Genomic DNA, 27,301 nt, shown 5'->3' with positions numbered 1-27,301 from the left:
TCCCTGTTTCAGAGTTTACAGCTTGCGAAGAAAGTCGACATTGTAGCGGATCTCTGGCGCATGCCCATCCGCTCCTGGCCCCATCAGTTTTCAGCTTTCCTTCCGTCTCTCAGAAGCGAACCTAGGACTCTAGTAATGAATGGTGGCAGCCGGACCCACAGGGAAGCCGTGGCACCTCCGAGAACCCGAAGTGTTGCGCTTCCGCGTATCCCAGCAACTTCCCTGTCCCCCGGGAAGTCGCTGGCCAGTCGCCCAGCCGCCCAGCCCCGTGTCGGGCGCTGGAGACTCCAGCCTGAAGACCGCGGGTTGGGGCACTCCGCTCGCCCCACGCACAACTGCTTTTTCACTGCCAAGCGATGCCGCTGGCATTGGTAATGCCGGCAGTTACTCCTGCCTCCAGAATAGAAAGACAAACTGACAATAGCCACCAACACCACCAAATCTGCGGTTCCAGAGCCCTCGGTACCGTTTGCCCACGAAGGGGCGTGGCCCCGGGACCCAGGCGTGGGAGCCAGAACTGTTTGCTGCTCACAGAAGCGCAGATTGTCGCCAAGGTCCGGGCCAGGTCGGGTCAAGTCGGCGCGGGGCGGGGCGGACAGGGCAGTGCTTTTAAGAGGCCAGGCCTGGGGAAGACTGAACGACCCGCGCCGATGGAGACCGCCATGGACTACGCGGGAGCCCTCATCAGGCGAGTGCAGCCCGCGCCCCCCTGGACCCGGGGAACTCCGTTTGTCTCCACTTCCTCTGCTCCCCGGGTCCTCCTGCGTCCCGAGTGGCTCTCACCCCATGCGTTCTCTTGAACCCCGAGCTCCTCCTCTCTTGCACACCCCATCCGTCCCCTGCCTTCGCTGAGTCGGCTGTGGTCCCCCTACAAGTCCGAACCGCCAGGACTACTCCCATCCTCACCAGCCAGTGCCCACCGGCTCAGCAGCCCCGAGGTCCCTCCCACAGAGGGCCATTGGTGCCCGGTGGGTCACTCCTGAGGTGCGTGGGAGTCCGCGAAACGTGACAGCGGTGAACGCGCGCGCTGTAGGGGAGGCTGCGCATCTCTTGCAACTCCTACGGACCACGGCTACAAGCCTTAGCAATGTGTCCATGCTGAGGGGACAGGGCTCCTCTGGGTCCTGGGTCTGAGAACAGAGTTGGGGTTCAAGGGGAGAGTCCCAGCTTAGGTTCTTGAGGTGAATGCGGACTCTGCCTACCCAGGGGGGGCTGGGCTCTCCAAGTTTGTGAGAGCAGTTTTGGCTCCTAGCCAACTCCACATCTAGGCCTTGCTCAAGCCGTTGGCATCACTCCCCTTCGGTTTATCTACATATGTTGATAGAACATTCTGGTTCTTGATAATATCCTAGACATTTTGAGGCAGAGGGTTGTGTGTCTGTGTATATCTACGTAAGAAGAGACAGAGACCCAGAGAAACACTGAGACAGAGATGTGGAGACAGAGACAGGGAATGAGAGACAGAGATAGAGAATAACACACAGAGAGAAAGAATTAGAAACATATAGACAGAGAAAGAAAAAACTGACAGACATACAGGGTTTCCCTTCAAGGCCCAGCCTAGCTTAGAGCTAACTATATAGGCCAGGCTGGTCTCGAACTCATAATCATCCTGCCTCTGGTTCTCTAGTTCTGATGACTGGCTGGCTTTCAGAGTCAAGACCAGCTCCATGGCAGCGACTCTACAGAACAGTGAGATCTTGATTCTCTAAAGATGGTAAAAGTACAGCCAAAGGATCAAGAAGCCCAAGTGCATAAAAATAGGGGCGCCACAGTGACAGACCTCACTGTGGGGAGAAATATGGATGAGGAAGAGTAGGGTCGCCAAACATGGGTGCTCCAGCAGCGTGTGAGACAGGGTCATTTCACGAGGTTAGAAAAGTGGCTACCGGGCTGGAGAAATGGCTCAGCGGTTAAGAGCACTGATTGCTCTTCTAGAAAACCCGGGTTCAATTCCCAGCACCCACATGGCAGCTCACAACTGTCTGAAAATCCAGTTCCAGGGGATCTGACACCTTCACACCAATGCACATAAAATAAAGATAAATAAATCATAAAATATTTAAAAAAAAAAAAAGAAAAGTGGCTACCAAAATGAAAAGGCTGATTGATCCTCTGGGATCGTACCTGCTTCCTCATGAAACAAATTAAAGAAAGCCTTAACTTTAGGGCTTGGGGGATTTGTCAAGGCTCCCAAATAACACTGCATTCCAGCTATCAGTGGCAGAGGATGTGTGGGAGGAACATCGGTGTTTAAATGTCGTGAGACAGCTTCACAGACTGAGAGCAGCCCTTTGCCAGGTTTCTCAATTCCACCTGCAGCCCCACCTCCTCACCCCAACCTTCCCCTGTAGCTCCCCAGTTTCCTCCACTCCTGTCTGTGCTTGTTCTGGGAAGCCTTGCTTTTCCCCATCCACTTTGTCCTGCCGCTCACACTGGTCCAGGGGCTTCTCTTTGCCGCCTTCACCACTAGACATGCCATCCGCCCTCACCCACACTTTTAAACTCCAGGACAAGGGCAGTGGACCTGTGGTTTTCTTCAAAGGCCGAGGTTTAGGGATGTTGGTATTAACTAAGCAGTTGCCAGTTGGCCTCAGAGTGGGAGGCATGAAGGCTGAGCTTACCCTTGGGTCTAACTATACAACAGCTCATTGAAGTCCAAAATATTTCTGGGTGACGCCTCCATGGTGTCATATGTGAGGTGGAGGTGGCTCTGAAAATCAAAACACTGTAGAATATATGATCTATGGCGCCGTCCATTCCATCCTGGTGGGTCCCTGGAGCTCGTGCCTTTTTGTTAGTGACAAGCTTGCTTCAGTTCTCAAAATAATCTACCTGCTTCCAGACCAGCCTGCTCTGATCCTTTGGCATCACTCGATTCCAGCCCAAACTGGAAGAAAACAACTTATAATACTTGCTGAAGGGAAAAGTATTCTTCTCCCCCTTCTTCCCCCGCTTCCTTGAAATCCCACCCAGGCTAAAGAGTCACAGGCAAAGCCCACTGCTTGCCCTTTGTGGTCTTGCTGTATTTCTGCTTCCTTTCAGTGAGTTTAAGCAGCCCAGTCCAGTACACCGTAGCTGTCATTCATTAGCTAATAACTGGATTCTCCCAGGGAGGTAACTTTATCAATAGACACCTTATGAAGAAGATAGATACTAGTTCTGAGGGTGTGGCTCAGGAGTAGTGTGCTCGACTGACTTGGAGGAAGCCCTGAGCAGAGATGGGAGAGAGGAGAACTAGCTCCGGGGTCACGGGGGAGGGGCAGTGTTTGCTGCACACGCCCGAAGATCTGGGTTCCGATCCCAGTACCCTGGTATAAAGTCGGACATGATCACAGGCACCCGGGACCCCAGCCCTGTAGGAAACAGAGACAGGAGGATGGCTTGGGCTCACTGGCCAAAGCTCCAGCCTCACCAAAGACCTTGTTTCAAAGGAATCAAGCAGAGAGACTGATAAAGCAGGACACCCAGTGTCCCCCTTCAGGCTCTAAGTATGTTGCAGGCTTGTGTACACAGACCGTGTACACAAAGTACAAGTTCTTCTCTATCAAATTTTAAATTTTATTTGTGTGTATCTGTGTGCACTTTAAGTGTGCGGAATGCCTGAAGAGGACAAGGTGTTTGGGATCCCCTGGAGCTGGAGTGACAAATAGTGTGAGTCACCTGACGTGGGTGCTGGGACTCAAACTCCAGGTCCTTCTCAAGAGCAGTATGTCCTCTCAACTGTCATCTCTCTGGCCACTGACGGCACATGCTTAAACAGTTTGTGGACGGCTTGTGAACACTGGTGAGAAGGAAAGAGCCTGGAGTCTTCCAGCAAAACGCCGATATTTGTAGGTTTTTATTATCACAGACATTCTGCTTTGGCCAAACTCTGAAGCTGATATTTACCCTAAAGGGCAACATGAGCATTTGTAATGATTTATGTCATGATTTAGATCTTCTGTGTCTGGATGCTACTCAGTGGTGCCGTGAGTGCCTAGCAAGTCCGAGAGAATTAGGAGACTTTCCTTTTTTTTTTTTTTTTTTTTGCTTTTAGCATTTTTTATTGATATGTATCGAGCTCTACATTTTTCTCTGCTCCCCTCCCTGCCTCTTCCCTCTTCCCTTCAACCCTCCCCCACGGTCTCCATGCTCCCAATTTACTCAAAAGATCTTGTCTTTTTATACTTCCCATGTAGATTAGATCTATGTGAGTCTCTCTTAGTGTCCTCATTGTTGTCTAAGTTCTCTGGGATTGTGGTTTATAAGCTGGCTTTCTTTGCTTTATGTTTAAAAACCACTTATGAGTGAGTACATGTGATAATTGTCTTTCTGTGTCTGGGTTACCTCCCTCAAAATAACGTTTTCTAGCTCCATCCATTTTCCTGCAAAATTCAAGCTGTCGTTATTTTTTTCTGCTGTGTAGTACTCCATTGTGTAAATGTACCACATTTTCCTTACCCATTCTTTGGTCGAGGAGCATTTAGGGTTGTTTCCAGGTTTTGGCTATGACAAACAAAGCTGCTATGAACATAGTTGAGCACATGTCCTTGTGGCATGATTGAGCATCCTTTGGTTATATACCTAAAAGTGGTATTACTGGGTCTTGAGGAAGGTTGTTTCCTAATTTTCTGAGAAATCGCTACACTGACACCCAAAGGGATTGTACCAGCTTGCATTCCCACCAGCAATGCAGGAGTGTTCCCTTTTCCCCACATCCTCTCCAACATAAGTTGTCATCAGTGTTTTTGATCTTAGCCATTTTTGCAGGTGTAAGATGGACTCTCAGAGTTGTTTTGATTTGCATTTCTCTGATGACTAAGGATGTTGAACATTTCCTTAAGTGTCTTTCAGCCATTTTAGATTCCTCTGTTACAAGTTCTCTGTCTATGTCTGTACTCCATTTTTGTATTGGATTATGTGATCTTTTGGTGTCCAGTTTCTTGGGTTCTTTGTATATTTTGGAGATCAGACCTCTGTCTGATGTGGGGTTAGTGAAGATCTTTTTCCATTCTGTAGGCTGTCGTTTTTTGACCATGTCCTTTGCTTTACAGAAGCTTTTCAGTTTTAGGAGGTCCCATTTATTAATTGTTTCTCTCACCTCCTGCTGGGATTATATTTAGGAAGTGGTTCCCTGTGCCAATGCATTCAAGTATACTTCCCACTTTCTCTTCTATAAAGTTCAGTGTGGCTGGCTTTATGTTGAAGTCTTTGATCCATTTGGACTTGAGCTTTGTGCATGGTGATAGATCTAGGTCTATTTTCATTCTTCTACATGTTGATATCCAGTTATGCCAGCACCACTTGTTAAATATGCTTTCTTTTTTCCATTTGATATTTTTTGCTTCCTTGTCAAAGATCAGGTGTTCAAAGATGTGTGGATTGATATCCGGGACTTCTATTGGGTTCCATTGGTCCTCCTATCTGTTCTTATGCCAATACCAGGCTGTTTTCAGTACTGTACCTCTGTAGTAGAGTTTGAAATCAGGGATTGTGATGCCTCCAGAAGTTCTTTTATTGTTCAGGACTGTTTTGGCTATCCTGTTTTTTTTGCTTTTCCATATGAAGTTAAGTACTGTTCTTTCAAGGTCTTTGAAGAATTTTTCTGGGATTTTGATGGGCATTGCGTTGACTCTGTGATACTTTCCCTTTTATAAGGAACTTGATTTGTACAAGTGGTTCTTCCAGTTCAGAATCTAGACTAGCATCTGCTGCAGGCAAACCTCCCAGGTTTCTGTTTCTGGCACCAAACCTCCTTTTAGAATAATGTTGCAAACTGTTCAAGGGCCCTTTATACCAAGCATTCCACTAGGTCACTAAGAATAGACGCGGGTCAGACAGCCTGTGTTCAGACTTGTGCTCAGGCATGTTCCAACTGTGTGTGCTGCCTACAAGGAGCCACGTCGGGGGCCTGGCGATGGGAGCCTGCTTTGCTGACACTTGCCATTGGGACCTGCTCCCTTTGGATGCTGCCCCACAGGGCACAGACACCTTGTTAAGTCTGATGGGCACTTCCTAATCATCGCCTCCTCTCTCTCCTTGCCAGTGTTTGAGCTCACCATTACCTACCCTAATGTCCTCACGTATTCTTGCCGCCCCTGAGGTGTTGTCTGAGGAAGTTCCGCTCTTTACTTCCCTCATTTTCTGAGTAACTGAAACACACAGCAGCTATGGCTGGTCCCTGAGTAGCTTCCATCTGATAACACCACAGTACAGCTGGCCTCCACACCCATGGCATCTGCCCCAAGGATTCAACCAACTGCAGGAGATAAAATAGGTGATCGATCGATTGATTGATTGATTTTGTTTGGAGAGGGGATTGGTTGGTTGCTTTTCTTGATACTAAGTCTAGATTTCCCTATGTAGCCCAGGCTGGCCTCTAACTTGTGATCTGCCTGTGTCTGCCTCTTCAGATACTGAGGATGCAGGCATTTTGGACCACGGGCAGATGTGTACCACCTGAAAGTGCAGCTGTACAGCACCTGAGCGTGCAGATGTGTGCCATCTGAGGGTACAGGTGTGTGTCACCCAAAGGTGCAAGTGTGTGCCACCCAAAGGTGCAGGTGTGTAGCACCTGAAGGTGCAGGTGTGTGCTACCCAAAGGTGCAGGTGCGTACCACCTGAGGGTGCAGGTGCGTACCACCTGAGGGTGCAGGTGTGTGCCACCCAAAGGTGCAGGTGTGTAGCACCTGAAGGTGCAGGTGTGCACCACCCAAAGGTGCAGGTGTGTGGCACCTGAGGTTGCAGGTGTACACCACTATTTCCGGCTTGTGAAAATAGCTGTATTTTTCAGTTGCACCTGTGCAGACTCTGTGTTTTCCTTCCCCACTCTGTTATAGAGTACAGCAGCTCTTTACAGTGTATTTGGTATATGTGTAGGTTCTACAAAGGCTACATCTTATACAAGGGGCTTAAGCATCAGTAGATTTGGGGATACTGGGGCTCCTGGAACCCATCCCCTGAGGATACAGAGAGACAGCTGTATTTCTCTCTAGGACCTAGTTCCGGGGCCTTTCCTCCACCACTTTCAGGATGAACATCAGCCTGTGGGAGGCATACAAAGAAAACTTTTTTTTTTTAAGATTTATTTATTATGTACAGTGTTCTGTCTGCATGTCTGCCTGCAGGGCAGAAGAGGGCACCAGATCTCATTATGGATGGTTGTGAGCCACCATGTGGTTGCTGGGAATTGAACTCAGGACCTTTGGAAGGGCAGCCAGTGCTCTTAACCTCTGAGCCATCTCTCCAGCCACAAAGAAAACTTTTTATTGACGTTAGGGGGTTCCATGTGGTATGTGGGGCAGGTGGTAAAGAACTTACCAACGGGACAAAGGAGAGAGGGAATTGAAATATACTACAAAGAAGCAGCAGGAGCTCTCCCAGGTGCCCGAGAGGGACTAAAAGTCTTTCATAGATATAGAGAAGTTACTTAGTCATCTTGTGGGCCCTTTATATGGGGTCCGAATCTGGAAGACATTTCATTATCTTGTAAAGCAATAGCTCTTAGAACATGCATTTTCTTTCCCCTTGGGACTGGCCTTATTCAGGTACATTGGGTCACGGGAATCAGACTCCTCTGTAAAACATGTAGGTCACTAAGATGAGGTCCCAAGTAGTCGTGGCCTTGATGTGAAACTGTGAGGATTTTGATCTTGGTTTTGGTCTTTTTTCTCTGGTGTAGAGATGTATGTAAGTGGGGAGGGTTGGTCAATTGGAGAAAAGCCCACGTGGCCTGGCTACCTATGGCTTCTTGCTTTGGGTCACACATTTCTGTAAGTTCCCTCAGGGAAGAACGCAAAGCTCCCCTGTTACCTGCTCTTCTGGGAGAGCCGATGTTTGACAGTTTTCGAGAATATTCGATGAAGTCTGATTTCTACTGTTGTTTTGAGTTCCACTAAACACCTACTTCCTTAAAAAGCCCAATTTCCTTATTGTTTTTCCTTCAACGAGTTACTTCCTTTCCTATTTCATAGAATTGTCTGAACCCATTTTCCAAGGAATCGGGGAGCAATTGTTTCCTCAGTTGACAGGGTGCAAAGCTGAATTCTGAGGTTTCTCCGTGGTCTTGATGTTTTGCTTTTGGAGAGCCATAGAGGAAGGAAGACCAGGGCCTTATTGCTCTGCTAACTAAGCCACACTCTGAACTCTTCAGCCAGCCTGTCTTAATTTTGACAAGTCAGAATATTGGCGGTGGGTGGAAAGAGAATCCCACTTTCAGCAATGTGCCATTGGCAGATGTAAAGTCTGTCCTAAGGGACATAGTGGGCAGGAGTGAAGCCCTGTTCATTGACGCCTTCCCTGTTCATTGACGCCTTCCTTGTTCATTGACGCCTTGCCCTGTTCAGTTAGCGACTTGGCCTAACTGATCATCTAGTTGGAGCAGTCAGTACTCATACTAAGTGGGTTTAGGGAGCAGAAAACAAAAGTTCATTTAACCCTTTCATGTCTTACAGTCTTGATGAGAGAGAGAGATGGTTGAAACAGGGTCTCTCTTTGGGACCCAGGGCTCACAGTTTAGACTAGACTAGGTCACAGTGAGTCCTAAGGATCTACAAGGTTTGTTTTCGTTGCGCCAACTGAGATTGCTATTTTACAATTCAACACATTAAGGCACTGACACTTGACAAAAATGGTAAGATTTGATTTGCATGGTGTGCATGTGCGTGCGCATGTGTGTGTGTGTGCGCGCGTGTGTGCGTTTGTGTGTGTGTGCATGTGCGCGCATGTGTGTGTGTGTATGTGCACAGCTCATGAGTCTTATCTCCAGCAATGAGCCAGATCTTGGTTAGGAAACAGTCGGCTGAAAACAAAAGCTCTACTGTCCTTTGGTAGCCAAGAAGGCTTCCTTGAGGGCGGAGAGGCAGCGAGGGAGGCAGTGGTTGCCAGCTCTTATCTTGTCAGATGGAAAAGACAATGGGGACTTTTAAACTCCTCGCCAGGTCAGGTCACTTTGGGAGACGTGTGTCTTTTCCCGATGAGGAGACCTGAGGCCCCAGGAACTAGGTCAAAGATGCGCCTTCTGCAGCGAGTGGCTAGGCCAGGCCTTTGGAAACACGGCCCTGTTCTTTCGTGTCTCTAACTTCACCCTGTCATGCTTTGACTCAGCAAATAAATGGCGTGCAGTGGAGGTGGGGGGCGAACTCTGAGGCAGACCCTGGGCTGTGAGCAGCTTCCAGAGGCCTCATGGGTAATAACGATGGCCTCTTAGCCAGGAGTAGGAGACAGGCTCGTCTCCACAGGGAGGTTCAGAGTCTCCTGTGGGAGGGAGGGATAGAGTCTGGCGGGGTCAATTCCAAGGTCAGAAAGCTGTGGATAGAACATCAGGTGTGATAGCACAGGCCTGCAATTGTGGCACACTGGAGACTCAAATGGGAGGATCAGGAGTTCCTGTCAGCCTGAAGTACACAGTGAGACCCTGTTTCAAACGCCCTTTCCCCCCAAAAATGTGGGTGTATATCTAAAACTCCAACCTGGCACTGCTTAACGGCCTTCTCCGCGGCTGCTGTCCCAGCGTCACTGGCTGACTCATGACTGTGACTTACAGGTGTCTTCAGTCTTTCTTCCTCGCGAGAACACGACCAGCTGGTTAAATTTTCACAGCACGCGTAGGTTGAGAACAAAGCTAGGCCTCTGACTGGGAAGCATGGATGGAGCTCATCCCCAAGCCCTGCCTTCCAGGTCACCAGGTGTGACGGTGCTGTCTGAATTCTGCCCTAGTGGCAGCCGTGTGTGGACATCTTGTTCTCTAGGTTGTGTAACAGAAACTTGGTGCAACTCCTCCGAATCGAGGCAGAAGTTCAGGAGCCATACACCAGGGCCACTGCTGTGCTGGGCCCAGCTTGGTCTCTGGTCAGGTTTCAAGGTCATTCCAACACAAGGCCCAGGTCAGGGACCCCTTGGTCTATCTCATTCCCCTCAGCGCAACCCCTCGGGAAACAAATCGTTCAGCTGCTTTGTACCCCTGAAAGGGGAAGGATTTGGGCCTGTGCATGCAAATCTCCTGAGCTTGGGGTTGCAGGGAGAGCTCCGTGGTCAAGAACACTTGCTGCTCCTACAAAAGACCCGGGTTTGGTTCTCAGCACCCACATCGGGAGGCTCACAACCGTTTGTAATTTCAGCTCCAGGGCATTTGAGCCTGGGGCCTCTGTGAGCATCGACACGCACATACTCGTACCTACATGCCAACACAGTCCTGCACCTGTCACGGGTGGGGTTCCACTCGGGTCTGAAAGAAGACCCTGAGAATGGATTTAGCCTTTTGCAGCTGCAATGGGACTCGGCCTTAAGGACTGAAGCTCTTTCCCTTCGCCCAGGGCACTTTTATTTTCTCCATATTTACACTTTAGCCAGTTGATTTCCATATGCACAAAACAACCTGAAGGAAGCTTCCAAGAATACAATGTCAAGTGCAAATCCTCGACTCATGAGGTAGCACAGTTTTCAGGGTTTCCCCAACCAAGTTTGTTGTTTGTTTGGTTTTTTTTAATTTATTTATTTTATGTGTGTTGTTATATATATATATCTGTGTGATGGTGTCGGATTTCCCTGAAACTGTAGTTACAGACAGTTGTGAGCTGCCATGTAGGTGCTGGGAATTGAACCAGGGTTCTCTAGAAGAGCAATCAGTGCTCTTAACCACGGACCCATCCCTCTCTCCAGTCCCGCCCAATCAAGTTTTGCAAAGTCTTTGTATCCTTGGGAAACTCTCAGACAAGATTCACATAGGGCAACAAGAGAAACAAAAGGTATCTGCTAAACAAAAGATGGGTTAGGGCTAGGGGCTAGTGCTCCAAGGCTAGGTCAGGTGTAACCCAGCTAGAATGCTCCCACGTACACCTTATTAAAAATAATAAAATGGGCGGTGGTGGCGCACGCCTTTAATCCCAGCACTTGGGAGGCAGAGACAGGAGGATCACTTTGAGTTTGAGGCCAGCCTGGTCTACAGAGAGAGTTCCAAAACAGACTCCAAAGCTACAGAGAAACCCTGTCTCGAAAACAGCAATAATTAATTAATTAATTAAAAATAATAAAAATAGGCTGGACAGCATGGTACATGACTCTAATCTCAGGACTCAGGAGTCCGAGGCAGGGAGAGTGAGTTTAAGGCCAGTCTGGTATACAAAGCAAGTTCCAAGACAGCCAGAACTACATAAGGGGACCCTGTCTCAAAAATAGATAGATAGATAGATAGATAGATAGATAGATAGATAGATAGATAGATAGATGATAGATAGATAGATAGATAGATAGATAGATAGATAGATAGATAGATAGATAGATAGATGGGGCTGGAGAGATGGTTCAGTGGTTAAGACCACTCTTCCAGAGGATTCAATTCCAGCTCCAGTTCCAGGGGATCTGACACCCTCACACAGACATACATGCAGGCAAAACACCAATGCACAATAAAATAAAAATAAATTATTAACACAAGAATAGAAAAGTAATTTTAAAAAATCAGTCAGGGTTTTAAAGAAACCCTGTCTCGAAAATGAACAAAATAATTAGTAATAATAATAATAATAAACAACTCTTTTTTAAACTGCTGTGCTTGCAGTCTGGCTGCTCTGGCATGTTGTTGCTTGCTTGTGACCTGAAGTTCAACCACCCAATATGAAATGTTGGCTCTGAACAGATACCCATCCCATCCCGTCGCTTACCTTTGTCACCTCGGATGATGTGGAGAAACCACGTTGGGCCTCAGTCTTCCCACATGAGAAATGGGTGCGGCGGCAATAGTGGGTGTGTTTAAAGAATTCCTGTGGCAGGTGCCCAGGGGCAAGCGGTAAGAAGTCCTGGTGACGCTGCTTGTGTGTACTTCAGACCAGACTGTTGCTGACAACCTAGGTCTGATTCCAGAGTGCCAACCTGTTGATGGAGCCACAGGAGGGAGAGAGGGAGGGGGAGGAAAGAGAATGAGAAGCTGTAAGTGGCTGGTGTTGGCAGCCAGGCCTCCCTCTTCTGAATTTCCTGAGACTTGTCAACCCAGACAGCTACATGACGTAACCCGACAGGGGCCTTTTGCTTTGTTTTATTTAAAAGCTTTGTTTATTTTAATTTTATGTGCATGTATGTTTTATCTACACACACATACACACACACACACACACGGACTGGGAGGCTAACCTAGGCTACGTGAGACCCTGAATCAAAACAACAAAAACAGAAACAATCCCATTCAACTTTGAAATTTGAGTTAAATAAAAATTAAGTCCAAATAAAATAAAATTTCCTAAATAACTACTACAAGAGTAATCATCGTCGTTCTTTCTCACGAACCCGCCAGACTACTTTTCTGGAGTTTCCCATTAACAAAAGTTGGATAATGAGGAACTGGGCTGTTTTCCTCAGAAAATGTTGCTGTAATTCCCTCCCTGGTCCATGCTCGTGTGATTTGAGGAGACATTGTTTAAGACACCACTAGTAAAGATCTGTCTCAGCTAGAGCCTATGACTTAGTCTTGGCTTAGAAAAGAGGATATTTGGGGCTGGAGAGATCGCTCAGCTGTTAAGAGCACTGACTGCTCTTCCAGAGGTCCTGAGTTCAATTCCCAGCACCCACATGGCAGCTCACAACTGTCTGAAAATCCAATTCCAGGGGATCTGACGCCTTCACACCAATGCACATAAAGATAAGTAAATCATAAAAAAAAGTTTAAAAGGAAAAGAAAAGAGGATATTCAATAATATTTGACTTTTCTGCATGTACACATGAAGGAATACTTCTGCGGATGTGATGTTTCACGTGCTGTGTGCGTGCTGTTTTACATGTGGTAACCCGGTTTAGTGGAAGGTGTATAATCCCACATTTTCCAGAAAATTAAAACTACACCCAAGGTTTCATGGGACTCAGGACAGAGTTTTCCCTTTCTGCTCTTCCGAGACGTTTATGATGGTGATTCTGTTTATACTGATGCCAGAACCTTGGCTGAGGTGCTAGGAGTCAGTTCAGTGGCAGGGTCCTTGCCTAGCAACCCCTACACTGAAAACAAAAGAAAATAAAGTCCTGAATTGACTGCTTGCTACCTTGACCAGTATTTGACTTTTACGTTAATTTCTGGGCCAGCCTTATACAAACACGTGGCGATTTGTTCTGTATTTATCAACTCTCTGAATTGGTTTAGCTACTTTGTAATCACAAGGCATCCTTTTCTTGGATTTTTAGTTCTAAAACCTTCCTGTCAGTCTGCTGAGATGGTTCAGCGGGTGAAGGCTCTTGGTCCACAAGCCTGCAACCTGTGTTTGATCCCCAAACCCACATAAACATGAGAGGTGAGGATGACCTCCATGACGTTGCCCTCTGACCTCCACTCATACGCTGTGGCATGTATACCCACACATTCACACATACATGCAGATACACAGAAACTAATTTAAAAAAAACAGTATAGATCCAGGGGTTAAGAGCACGTTTTGCTCTTGCAGTGGACACAGGTTCTATTCCCAGCACCCACATAGTGGTTCACAACTCTGGTTCCAGGGGGTCCAATGCCCTCTTCTAAACCTGTGTATACCATGGGTACCAGGCACACATGTGGTGTACACATCCACATGCAAGCAAAATATTCACGGACATAAAATAAATAAATCTAAAATGCTTGAATCAGGGCTGGAGACATGGCTCAGTGGTTAAGAGCATTGCTTGCCATTCCAAAGGTCCTGAGTTCAATTCCCAGCAACCACATGGTGGCTTACAACCATCTGTAATGAGGTCTGGTGCCCTCTTCTGGCCTGCAGGCATATACACAGACAGAACAATGTATACATAATAAATAAATATTTTAAAAAATAAAAAAATAAAATGCTTGAATCAGTATTTGCCGAATACAATTTGGAGAAGGGACTGAAGATTAACTCCAGGACAGCCCTGGATGTGCTAAGACGATGCATTACTTGCTTGCTCCTTGGAGGTATGGATGTGTGTGTGACATTTAATAATTCCTAGGCAGTGTTTTGCTTTCTTTTAGATGCAAATATTAAACTGCATGATTTGTGTGTGCCTTAAACCTTTCCTTTTCCTTTTCTTTCTTTCTTTCTTTTTTTTTTTTTTTTTTTTTTGGTTTTTCGAGATTGGGTTTCTCTGTAGCTTTGGAGCCTGTCCTGGAACTCACTCTGTAGACCAGGCTGGCCTCAAACTCACAGAGATCTGCCTGCCTCTGCCTCCTGAGTGCTGGGATTAAAGGTGTGTGCCACCACTGCCCAGCCTTAAACCTTTCCTTAAAAACCCTCCTCTAAAGGATGGTTTTCCTCTGTGCCTCCTCCACAGGCCCCTGACATTCATGGGACTGCAGACTAAGAAGGCCCTGCTGACACCCCTCATGCATCCAGCTCGTCCTTTTCGGGTCTCAAACCATGACCGAAGCAGCCGGCGTGGGGTGATGGCCAGCAGCCTACAGGAGCTTATTAGCAAGGTACTGTGACCACAGCCTCAGGTGTCCTCGGCTAGCTCAGGGTCCAGGTCCTGGGCACTAAGACAGTGTCAAGGCACTGGAGTCAAGCAAGACAGCATAGCTTCTGGGTAGTTGTGGCACAGGCCTTTGATCCCAGCACTCGAGAGAAAGGAACAGGCAGACTTCTGAGTTGGAGGCCAGTCTGGTCTACAGAGTAAGTTCTAGGACAGCCACGACTACATGGAGAGAGAGATTGTCTCAAAAAGAAGGAGGAGGAGGAGGAGGAGGAGGAGGAGGAGGAGGACGAGGAGGAGGAGGAGGAGGAGGAGGAGGAGGAGGAGGAAGAAGAAGAAGAAGAAGAAGAAGAAGAAGAAGAAGAAGAAGAAGAAGAAGAAGAAGAAGAAGAAGAAGAAGAAAGGAAAAGAGGAAGGAAGAGAGAAGAGAGAGAGAGAATGAACTCATCGATCCTTCTCTAGTTTCAGGGCTTGAGGGGAGCTGTAACAGGTGGATGAAGGATGGATCTCAAAGTTGCCACCATGTCTCTGCATCATGGAAGACTGTGGGCCCGAGGTGTGTGCTGACAGCATGCAGCCCCTGGGAATGTTACTTTCCTGCTTTAACAAGGGAAACCAGAGAGACCTGGGAAGGAATCTGACCAGGATAGCTGGTCCTCAAGCTAAAACAGTGCTCTCCCATACAGAAGCGTCATAGACTCTCAGCACCTGACTCAGAGGTGCCACAGAAATGAAAAGTGAGCATCCAGCCCAGCAAGGGGTAGGTGATCAGCTGTGCTGTGCAAGACTGCAGGCTTAAAGTACAAGTTGTCCAGGGCCATCTGCTTAGTCATTCTTCTGCATAAAAGGCAACCATAGACACTGTACGTATGGGCCGGGCTGTGGTGGCACACGCCTTTAATTGCAGCGCTTGGGAGGCAGAGACAGGTGGATCTCTGTGAATTCTAGGCCAGCCTGGTCTACAGAGCTAGTTCCAGGACAGGAACTAAGCTACAGAGAAACCCTGACTCGAAAAACCATAAAAGAAACAAACAAACAAACAGAAAGAAATTGTATATACGCAACAGATCACTTATCTCATTCCTTAGGAAGAGAAAGGTCCATTTAAAATCTTAATTTGTTTTTCTGAGCCATACATAACAGTCAGTGTTTCTTTACCTCCATAGCTTTATCCCAGCCAGCCAGCCCTCCTGAAACCTTAACATAAACGTCACTGGTGGTCCCGTACGAATAGCTCCCTTCATCCTGTGCTTCTGCTTCCTTGCAAACTTAGACTCTGGATGTCCTGCTCATCACGACTGGCCTGGTCACGCTGGTGCTGGAGGAGGATGGTACCGTGGTGGACACAGAGGAATTCTTTCAGACCTTAAGGGACAACACGCATTTCATGATCTTGGAAAAGGGACAGAAATGGACGCCGGTGAGTACTTATTGCCTTGCTATGCAGACAACAGTGAGGTAGGTGTTCTGCCTACGAGGCGCTGTCTACATGTGTTGTCTGAGCCGCATCCTAATTGTGTACTTTATGTACTCACTTCCTAGCTACAGCAGAACCCTCAAGAGCATTCTTCAGTGTTTCTAGAAATTCATTGTCTCTGAATTTAGTCTGTATGATTAAAAAATAATAATAATTTTGAAGCATAAGCTTTGGCCAATAATCTGGCTGGGGCAGGTCAGCAGATCTGATCTGGTAACTGTTGACTGCCTTAATCCTTAAGAAGCTGGCAAGCGGGCATGGCCAAGTTGTGTGTGTGTGTGTGTGTGTGTGCACTGATCAGCCTTCTGTTACTGTTATAAAATACATGAGACAATTAACTTAGAAAAAAAGGTTTATTTTGTCTAATATTTGGGAGGGTCCAGTCCATGGTCAGTTCTGCCTCCTCATTGAGACAGCGAGTCCTTGAGGCAGCGAGTCCTTGAGGCAGCAGGTCTTTGAGACAGCACGTCCTTGAGACAGCACGTCCTTGAGACAGCACGTCCTTGAGACAGCACGTCCTTGAGACAGCACGTCCTTGAGACGGCACGTCCTTGAGGCGGCACGTCCTTGAGACAGCACGTCCTTGAGACAGCACGTCCTTGAGACAGCACGTCCTTGAGACAGCGTGTCCTTGAGACAGCACGTCCTTGAGACGGCACGTCCTTGAGGCGGCACGTCCTTGAGACAGCGTGTCCTTGAGACGGCACGTCCTTGAGGCGGCACGTCCTTGAGGCAGCACGTCCTTGAGGCGGCACGTCCTTGAGGCAGCGTGTCCTAGAGGCAGCGCGTCCTTGAGGCAGCGTGTCCTTGAGACAGCACGTCCTTGAGGCGGCACGTCCTTGAGGCAGCACGTCCTTGAGGCGGCACGTCCTTGAGGCAGCGTGTCCTAGAGGCAGCGCGTCCTTGAGACAGCACGTCCTTGAGACAGCACGTCCTTGAGGCAGCACGTCCTTGAGGCGGCACGCCCTTGAGACAGCACGTCCTTGAGGCGGCACGTCCTTGAGGCGGCACGTCCTTGAGGCGGCACGTCCTTGTTGGAGCGAGCTGGGCAGCAGAGCCACTCACACTGGAGCCAGAGAGTGCTGCGAGCAAAGAGGAAATGGGAGTCCCATGATCTTTTTTCATCTTCCATATCTAGGATCAGCTTTCCTCTCCTCCTACAAATTGATATTTAAAACAACACAGTTGAAGCCAGGTGGCGGTGGCGCACACCTTTAATCCCAGCACTGGGGGGCGGGGGGGCGCAGAGGCAGGCGGATCTCTGGGAGTTTGAGGGCACCCTGGTCTACAACAGCTAGTTTCAGGACAGCCAGGGCTGTTACACAGAGGAACCCTGTCTTGAAAAGCCAAATAAATAAATAACTAAATAAAACCAGAGTTGAAACACAGTGTGTGACCTAGGAACATGGATCCTGGCCTGTGCACATGTCCCTGGAACATGCTAGCACCTATAGAGCAGGTATATCAGACCTTACATGTCAGTCTTATGAGTATTGGCAACAAGCCACATGTCTATTGCAGTTGGGTAGAGATGCGCATCCGGCCATCACTGCACGTACATTTCAGTTCACATAGGTTGATATGCACTTCATATTTACTGAATAAAACGTTCTTGACCTTGAGGACACAGGAAGTGCAGCTACAGGCTGTGTCTGAGTAAGTCCCATGACTCAGAGCATCAGGCAAGCCACCGTCAACCTTTTTCATCTCAGGATTTATGAAAAGTAAGGAAGGCTCCTAGGACCTTTTGTATCTTCAGTTACCATGGGATACATCAAAGACAGTTAACAAATACCTGTCAGTCAAAGTTTCTTAGCTGGGGATGTTTTGCCCTTAGGAGCCATGGAGTAACATCTGAAGACAGTTTAGGACGATAAACTGGGGGAGAGGACACAAATGTGCCGTCTAGTATGGAAATTGCAACGCACAACCTTTGAAACAAAGAATTACTCAACTCCAAATGTCATTTGTGCCAAGGTTGAGAAACTATAAGCCATACATACAGACATTTCCAATATACAAAATTTAAATTGAGAAATTAAAAGATATGTATCGATTAGTAATAACTCCATAAAGGTTAGTTTGAACTACATATTTTAATAAGAAAATATTTTAAATGAGTAGTTAGTGGCAGTACACACCTTTAATCCCAGCACTCAGGAAATAGAGGCAGGCAGATCTCTGTGAGTTCAAGACCGGTCTGGTCTACAGAGCAAGTTTCAGGACAGCCAGGGCTACACAGAGAAACCCTGTCTCGAAAAACCCAAGGGGAAAAAAAGAGGAAAATCTTTTTCTTTTCTTTTTTTTTTTTTATTTTCGAGACAGGGTTTCTCCGTAGCTTTTGGTTCCTGTCCTGGAACTAGCTCTTCTAGACCAGGCTGGCCTCAAACTCACAGAGATCCACTTGCCTCTGCCTCCCGAGTGCTGGGATTAAAGGCGTGCGCCGCTACCACCCGGCGAAAATCTTTTTTTAAAATAAATGATCGCCGGGCGATGGTGGCGCACGCCTTTAATCCCAGCACTCGGGAGGCAGAGACAGGCGGATCTCTGTGAGTTCGAGACCAGCCTGGTCTACAGAGCTAGTTCCAGGACAGGCTCCAAAGCCACAGAGAAATCCTGTCTCGAAAAACCAAAAAAATAAATAAATAAATAAATAAATAAATAAATAAATAAATAAATAAATAAAATAAATGATCACTCTCCAAAACAAGGGCAAGGAATTATACTTTTTATTTTTTGCAAATCTCTTTAATGTCTAGAAGACACTTGCAGTCTCAGATATGGGACTGGAGAGATGACTTAGCAATTAAGAGCATTTGCTGCTCTTGCAGGAGACCCAGATTCAGTCGTTAGCACCCAAGTGGCAGGCCACAGTCATCTGTAACTCCAGTTCCAAGGAACCAGATGTCTCTTCTTATCTCTGAGTAAGAACATATACATATACGCAGGTGCACTCACACACACACACACACACACACACACACACACACACACACACACGAGCCATAAATATCTCAGGTATACTTCTGTGTTCAGTCTGCTCTACTCTATTGTTTGGTGTGTCTATGATGGAACTCTGGCCTGGCTGCAGATGTGAAGATGGAGGAGAGGAAAGGAGGCACTGTTAAGGATACTCTGCCTTGATCCTGCATCAAGATTCAGCAGTTGCCAATTCCCCAAAACTCAGCTGCAGTGGGGACTCCAGGTGGAGTTGGTCCCTGTGCTCCACTGAGAACGTCAGTCGGCCTTACATTCTGAAAGGATCTTCCATCAGAGTGATCTCGAAACATCTTATTTTGGAGCAGAGGTGTAGCTTAGTGATGGATGTACTTCCCATGCCCTCTCCAGTCCCACTAGGAAAGAAGCAGAAAAAGAACAAAAGAAAATATCGATTCAATAAGCCACATATTTCTCTCAAGCATGCTGTAGAAAACCAAGACTTAAGAGAACAGAGAAGGGGGACCGGAGAGATGGCTCAGCTGTTAAGAGCACTGGCTGCTCTTCCAGAGGACCTGGGTTCAATTCCCAGCCTCCACATGGCAACTCACAACTGTCTGTAACTCCAGTTCCAGGGGACCTGGCACCCTCACACAGACATATATCAAGGCAAAACACCAATGCACATAAAATAAAAATAAATTATAAAGATACAAAAGAGAACAGAGAGGGGCAATTGTCTTTAGTATTTATTGTGAAAATAGTTTCAACCCGGGAGAGAACTTAAGCCTGTTCCTCCTTCTCCAGACCACACCATGAGAACATCTGCATTAAACCATTTCTAGAAAACTCAAAATGATGCAAAATTAGCAATATAGTGTTCCCAGGAAAGGTGCACCGCCAAGGTGGTATCCTCCTGTGGAGGGGGTGGAATAACCAGAAGAGACTCCACGGGACCTCTGGACTAGATAATGCTTTATTTTTGTCTTGTTATTTCATATATGTGTATACATGCACACAGTACCTCATAATTTTTAAGATTATTTTAATTTATATGTATGAGTGTTTTGCCTGTATGTATGTATGTATGTGTTGATCCCACAGACACCAGAGAAAAGGTCACCAACCTAAATCAAATTAAAGCAAGTTCTATTTGTGTGCTCAGGCTGCCTCCTCCTAAGTGGGGTTCAAGAGATCAGCACCGGTCATGGGGAAGATAAGGTTTTTACAGCTCAGGAACAGGGGGTTCCCAAATGGGGGAGTTGGCAGGCAAATAAGTGGGGTTACAGAAACAGCATAAGTATAACAGGTCGGTCATAACAACCTCCTGAGACAAAGGCATGGTTGCCGTCTCCTGGGAAAGGTGGGGGAGAATCATTTGTTGTTAAGGTTACAGGTAGGAGCATGGCTTAATACTTGAAAAAAAACCAGAGATTTGTAGTAGGAGGCCGCTTATTTGTTTCCCGAGCGCCCAGCTGCCCAAACTCCCGAAATAACCACACAGAAATGTTATCCTTAAGATAGATAGTAAGGTAACCATTGCCTGTAGAATAAGCAAATCAGAAAAATCTTTGAAGACAGATTAACTTAGACTCTTCTTTCTTTTCTTCTTCTTTTTTTTCCTCCTTCTTTCTTATTTTCTCCTAACTGTCCTGGAACTCTCTTTGTAGACCAGGCCAGCCTCGAACTCACAGAGATCCACCTCCCTCTGCCTCCTGAGTGCTGGGATTAAAGGCATGTGTCACCGATGCCCAGCTTCCAATTCTTTCTTCTGGGCTTTCTTTAACTGTTGGCAGTGCTGGGGACGAGCTAACCATGGCTTGCCACGATGGCCTCCCACAGGGTGGCTCCTCCACCTCCATGCCTTCTGTTTGAGGAAGGTATGATCACCTGCACGGCTTCCATAGTGTCTGCATTTATTCTCAGAACCTCACCTGGCCAGAGAGCCTTAGCAGATGTGTGTCTTGAGATGGAGAGAGTGTCCTGCATTACCCTGGAGTCCAGTGTCACTGCGGGGTTCTCATGGGGTGGGGAGCACGGGGAGGAGAGGATGCTAGCATGAGGAGCAAAGAAGAGGACCACAGACTAAGGAAGGCAGGGGCCTTAGTCAGGACCCCCCACCCCAGAACCGGCAGCACATAAGCAGGTGACTTCTAAGCCGAGGTTCCGGCGACTTACAGCAGCAACAGGAAATTAACGCAAGTAGAAAAGCTGTTTGCTATTGGTTTCTACAGATGAGACAAATGAGAGTTTGGAGGTGAATTTGGAGTGGCATGTTTAAGCTCTGCATGGTAAACGGGACCTAAGAAACGTAGCATGGTACCAAGTCATAACAAGATATAATCGGTACAGATATCATGACTTCCATGTCCCAGGGCTGGCTGAGGGCTCGTGAATCTGAAACACTGGGTTGGTTTGGAGGTTGGTTTTTAGGGGGGGAGGGAGGGGTTAATGCTGAGGATAGAACCCAGCCCCTCACAGACACGCACAGCTCACACTCTGCCGTTGAGCCCCGTAACAGACTCTAGAGACCTTGCCTGGCTTTAATTTCTCAGCCACTTTCCAGTAAGGTCGAAATGGTGGCCTCCCCACAGAGCACAGACTGCCCCCTTACCTCAGCAAGGTTATCCCCAGGCCCATTTTGACTGAACCAAAATCTTCAACCAAGAAATAGCCACCAGATGTCTCCCTTGCTCAGTCTCAGAGCCCCAAAACCCCCATGAGAAGATGTTCCCTGCCACCCTGGAAGAAGACAGGGCCCGGTCATGCCCTTCCTTTCCTGCAGCTTATGGAAGCCTGGGTGCCCAGGAGTGAGGCCTCCTGCCCTTAGCATGGTGAGGGCATCTTGGCTTAGCCCCGAGACTAAAGGCAGCCTGAAGGGAGAGTCAGACAAACTTTGAAAAGCCAGAAAGCAATGCGAGGAGTGAAGAAGAGCTGGGGGAGGGGATAGATTTAAATCCTTCTATTCCTCAGTCGTGAATAGTTAGTTTTTTTTGAGGGGTCTCTTTGCATAGCCCCAGCTGTTCTGATACTTGCTATGTAGAGCAGTCTGGCCTCAAACTCACAGAGATCTGGCTGTCTCTAAAGTGTTGGGAATAAAGGCGTGTACCTCCATGTCCAACTCAGGGTTTTTAAAGGTTTCTTTCTCAAATAGCGGCTGGCTGGTGCAGGGGTGCCAGCCTCTTGTGCATTGTACACTGGGTGACAACTGGAATCCCTTGTCATTTGTGATCTGGGTAGTAGGAAGACAGGGACCCTAGCAGCGGCTTCAGCGGGAAGGACTGGCACACTTTTAGGGGCATTTGTTTAAGTTTCAATGGATTTGATCATTTTCATTATGTAACACCCAGTTTTCAAGTACTCCCAGCCTGCAAAGCTCCTGAGGCATAGGGACGCTTGCGTCATGCTAACTTGACCTTGGGTACAGTGGGACCGGTGTGTGTGTGGCAGAAACCGCTTAGGAAAGCAGGTCATGAGCCAGGTTGGCACCCCACTCCGACCCCCTCCCCAGGACTGGCGATTGTACTCAAACCCAGAACCTTGCACACGCCAGGCAAGTTCTCCATTGCTGAGCCACATCCCCATGTGCATCTTTGCTCTTCCAGAGTCTATTGTAGAGCTGTCTACAAACCCAGGAGCTACTGTCCCTCCCAACCGGAAGGGTCACCTGGTGTCCCTGGTAGACAGTGTGGTTCATGTTCCCACAAAGTCATCCTTCCTCTTTGGCAGTTCCTGGAAAACAGGAGACAGTCAGAGAGAGGACTGTTCCACCCGTTCCCCAAGCCTGAGTTCCAGCATTTTCTTCATCAGACCTACTTATGAAATGAGATGGAAATAGAGCTTCCTGCTTCTCTCTGGCTTTGCGACAGTTCCAAGAGGCTGGCCATGTCCTCTCGTTCTCAAAGAGTAGCTTCAGGCCTCCAGGCAAACCAGCAAGCCTCAGCTCCCTAAGGCAGGACCCTGAGCTCCTCTGGACATCAGATACTGAGCCCTTAAAGCCAAAGCAAACTGGAAGTTGATGAGGGAAGAGTACATATGTAGGCATGGTTGTGTATAACATGGTGGCCTGCTGTAAACGTGATTGGAAGAATTACAGCCGACGTTTAAAAGACTCTGGCAATCACTCCTAAATTGTGTGGTTCAAGGGTCTTGGCCCGTGTGGCCCCTAAGTCTATTCCTTGCTTCTTCTTTGCTCTAGGGCAGCAAGTATGTCCCAGTCTACAAGCAACCGAGGAAGTCGGGAATAGCCAGAGTTACCTTCGACCTGTACAGGCTGAACCCCAAGGACTTCCTCGGCTGCCTCAACATCAAGGCCACCATGTACGAGATGTATTCGGTGTCCTACGACATCCGCTGCACGAGTGCCAAGGCCATGCTAAGGTAACAGCATCTGTCTCCAGGGGTCTCTGTGGGACTCTGGAAACACCCAGGTGCGGCACGGGTGGGTGGCTCCTCCCCGCTTTGTCTTCTGCCCAACAACAGGGTCTGGCTGGATCCGCCTTTGTCATCAAGTGTGCCCTGATGCATATAGTCTTCAGTTTAAATCTTAGACCACAGGCTTGCATGCTTGAATCAGAGAGCACAAAGTCCAGCTGGGGATATAGTTCAGTTGAGCGTTTGCTTGGCACGTTGGAGGTCCTAGGTTCGATACCTAGCAACACCCATGCACACTCGTATGTCCGCATGCCCTCCCTGGAGTCTGGCCTGGGTGCTTTGCCCGGATCTTAGGAAAGCAGGGGTGAAAACTTCTGAGACCAGGAAAGGAATTAGAACTGGAAGGAACACCTTTTTTTTGGAGACCAGGCTAGCCTTGAGCTCACAGAGATCCACCTGCCTCTGCCTCCCAAGTGCTGGGATTAAAGGTGTGCCCCACCACTGCCCAGCGAAGGAACTCCTTTTGTTTGATTTGGTCTGAGAGGCTACGACCCAGCAGTGTGCCTTCTCCATGAGGAGCAAGCTGGAACACCCCAGCTACCTACCCTCCACACGCCAGATCAGAAAAATCACAATTCCAGTGTTTTCTACAACTTTCCTCAGCTTGACGGGTTTTGCCACCTTGACCCAGGGGACTGGGACTGCAGCAGCAAGTTCATCACAGCCACCTAGGCTGCCTGAATCCTCGGGTAGCAAGTACATGCTCTCAGGAATAGCAGGGGCTCCGTGGGGCTCTTGAGTTCAGACATAGGCAGGCTCCTATCGAAGTGGATTGAGGACTGTGGACCCCAGTGGGTGTCCCTAGACCCGGGTATTATGGCAGCCTGCTAGGGAGCATTCAGACTTTGTGTGCCCTGAAAGTGGTATTCCATAGATGCCATGACTTGAAGATGATTGCAGCTTCCTGGGAGCTTAGTGTAAGGTGGCGTGGGGTGAGGCATTCCTACTCTTCCCACTCGGCCAGGCAGGAATCCCAATCCTGATGCGTTTCCACCTTCTGTTGTAGGAGTTTGCTGCGGTTTGTGTCCTATGCTGCTCAGGTAGCAGGACAGTTCCTGGTCTGCGCAGGCACATACATGCTCCGCGTACTGGCCGATACAGATGAGCAGCGGTCTCCCAAGTCTCCCAAGCCTAACGCCAAGGGATGGTTCATGTAAACAGGTCACAGCGCCAGAGGCCCAGGTGCATACCTTTCGTATAAATTCACCACCTTCGTTTAGAGGCTGTGGGATGCCAGGGGGAGGCAGGGGTCTTGTGGTACACAGTGCAGGGGCTCAGCCGCAAGGTTCCTGCAGGGGGAAGGGACCACAGAGAGGCCTTTCAAGGGCCTTCAGCCGGCCTGACAGCAGAGTGTCTGGGAGCAGCGTGCATATGAATGGGACTGTTTGGATCCTTGCCAATTGTAATAAACCAATCACAAGACTCTCTTTAACTCAGGCCATGCTTCCTCACATACTCCGTTTATCTCTCTGGAGGTGGTCACACTTTACACAGAACAAAAACCAGAGCCAAAGACGGAAAGACAGTTACCACTGCTGTTTAATCTTTTGTTTTAATTTTATTTTATTATTATTATTTTTTGTGTGAGTGTGTCTGTGTGTATGTTTTGCCTATTATATGTCTAGGTAACGTGTGCCAACATGTGCATGCAGTACCTGGAAAGGCCAGAAGAGGGCGTCAGATCTCTCCAGATGAGTTATAGACAGTTGTGAGCCTCTGTGTGGGTGCTTAGGATGGAACCTGGGTCCTGGGCGGGTGTGGGCGGGAGGGTGAGGGGTGGGGGAGGGGGGGGTTGGAACAACAGTCAGTGTTCTTAACCCCAAACCATTGCTCCAGCTCCATTGCTGTTTAGTCTTTATCAGTACTTGGTGCAAAACAAACGATCTGTCACACAAGACAAAGTTTTATTTGGTTTAGTTTTTCCTTCAAAAGGATCTTATGTGTGTGTGTCTATGTGTGTGAGTGCAGGCACTTGTGCACCATGGCACGCGTGTGGAAGTCAGAAGACAACCTGGGGGGTCCGTCCTCATCTCCTACATTGTTTGGGAAGTCGCGCGAGCCAGGCTAGCACACACTTCTGGGAGTCTCTCATCTCCACCTCCATCTGACTGTGGGACTGCTGGGATTGCAGATCCATGGTCCATGGAAACCAGTGATTCTCAGCCTTCCTAATGTCGTTCCTCATGTTGTGGTGGCCTCCAACCGTAAAATTATTTCGTTGCTACTTCATAACTGTACTTTTGCTACTGTTATGAATTGTACCTGCTATGTGATCCTCCGGTGGTTATGACGCACAGGTTAAGAACCTTTTGTTTGTTTGTTTGTCTGTTTCCAAGACAGGATTTCTCTGTGAAAGTCCTGCTCTCCTAGAACTCACTTTGTAGACCAGGCTGGCCTTGAACTCACAGAGATCCGCCTCCCTCTGTCTCCTCAGAGTTGGGATTAAAGGCGTGTGCCACCACCACCAGGCTAGGTCTGCAAGTTTGTACAACAAACACTTCACCCACTGAGCCATCTTCCCCTGCCAAGGCTTTTCATGAGCCCCAAAGGCCCTAAAGCTCAAGGGTCTATGCAAGGGGCCTTGGAGTGGGGATGGGTAGGTTCAGCCTTGATTTTAGAAAGAAACAAAACAGTTGAAACTCAGGTTGGAAGCCAGTGCTGCTGCGGTGCCAAGAGAAGGCTTGTGGCCAGGAGCCGAGCTCTGCCTAGCACTGGCCAGAGCAAAGCCCTGTTGGCTCCGGGTTCTAGCTGACGCTCAGCTGGACATAGGCCCTCAAAGCACCTTGGGAGGTACCTGTTTGTCATCTGGTTCTTTCTTTGGAGGTAGCTCCATCATTGGGCCACACTGCTTAAAGGAAACCCAAGTGTCACCTCGGCCCCTGTGTGGGATGCTCTGACTGTGTCTTCCCTGACCCTGTCATCAAGGCAGACTTTCCAGAGGAGATGAGATGCTGGTCCCTGAGTGAACAGTAACAGGCCCTGGGAGAAGCCTCTGCTCCTATTAGATAGATCCTGTTAAGTCGGCCCTTTCCCTGACTGTGACTTTGCTGAGGGAGACGGTGGCTCAGAGGCCTAGCTGCATTTGTAGTTGCCTGTTCCAGCGCTATGAACAGAAACAGCCTAGGAGTCTACACACACACACACATGCACACACACAGTGCGCGCACACACACACACTCACACGCATGCACATGCATGCACACACATAGTGCACACACACATACACACACGCATACACACACACTCACACATACACACTCACATATACACACACATGCACGCACACATACACACACTCACACACGCATACACACGCACATGCACACACACACATACACACACACACACACACAGCCCCACCACCGCAAGCCTATCTTAGGCCTCACTATGTCTGCCATGTATTGGATCAGGTCCTCACACCCTGCTGCCACCAGGAAAGAAAAAGTGAAGGGACCCAGGGAATGAACTTGCTCACCTGCTGCTTTTCCTTGTGAAGGGACAGGCAGGCACCACTGATGCTGTTTGGCTCTTTTAGGAACTTCTAGAAAGGGATAAGGCTGGAGGAGGGAGACTAGCAAGATCACACACACACACACACATACACACACACACACACACACACACACACACACACACACACACACACACGTCCTGTGAATTCCAACCCTATAAAAGGAGCAGGGTGCCCGCCTTCTGCAGCCCCTGTAGTGACAGCCCAGGAGGGATGGGGTGTGGCCTGAATGGGAGGCTCGGAACCCAGTGCTTCCCCTCCCCCCCACAGCTTGCATCACTTCCCCAGGATCCCACCCTCCTCGGAAGCCACTGCCCGGCTTCCAAAAAAGGAATTTTCACTCCGCATTGATCCCGTTGAGTCAGCCAGTTCTCCGGCTCTGCTATTCAGTCGCCAGAAAGGGGGGCTGTCCTTTTCCTCTCAGGATGCTGGCGGGGTGGGGGGCGGAGGGGACTGCCAGGGGAGACCAGGGAAGGGACTGGGCTCTGGTCACCACCCACCGCCTCCCTGTGAGAGGGGCTTGCAGCCAGAAGGACCACCTGGTGCTGGGAAACCAA

General features: G+C 48.4%; 1 protein-coding gene across 1 annotated transcript; it reads left to right on the top strand.

The window, feature by feature from the left end:
- On the top strand, positions 1 to 24,665 carry Cidea (cell death inducing DFFA like effector a). Its single transcript, XM_075970818.1, has 5 exons — positions 1 to 688; positions 14,248 to 14,392; positions 15,659 to 15,805; positions 22,998 to 23,179; positions 24,240 to 24,665. The coding sequence occupies exons 1-5, from the start codon at positions 357 to 359 to the stop codon at positions 24,388 to 24,390; spliced, it is 957 nt and encodes a 318-aa protein (XP_075826933.1). The 5' UTR covers positions 1 to 356; the 3' UTR covers positions 24,391 to 24,665.
- The last annotated feature ends 2,636 nt before the right edge of the window (positions 24,666 to 27,301 follow it).

Source organism: Microtus pennsylvanicus, chromosome 4 (genome assembly GCF_037038515.1).
Source record: "Microtus pennsylvanicus isolate mMicPen1 chromosome 4, mMicPen1.hap1, whole genome shotgun sequence".
In the NCBI taxonomy this organism is placed as follows: Eukaryota; Metazoa; Chordata; class Mammalia; order Rodentia; family Cricetidae; genus Microtus; species Microtus pennsylvanicus.
This window is presented reverse-complemented; position numbering and strand designations above follow the sequence as displayed.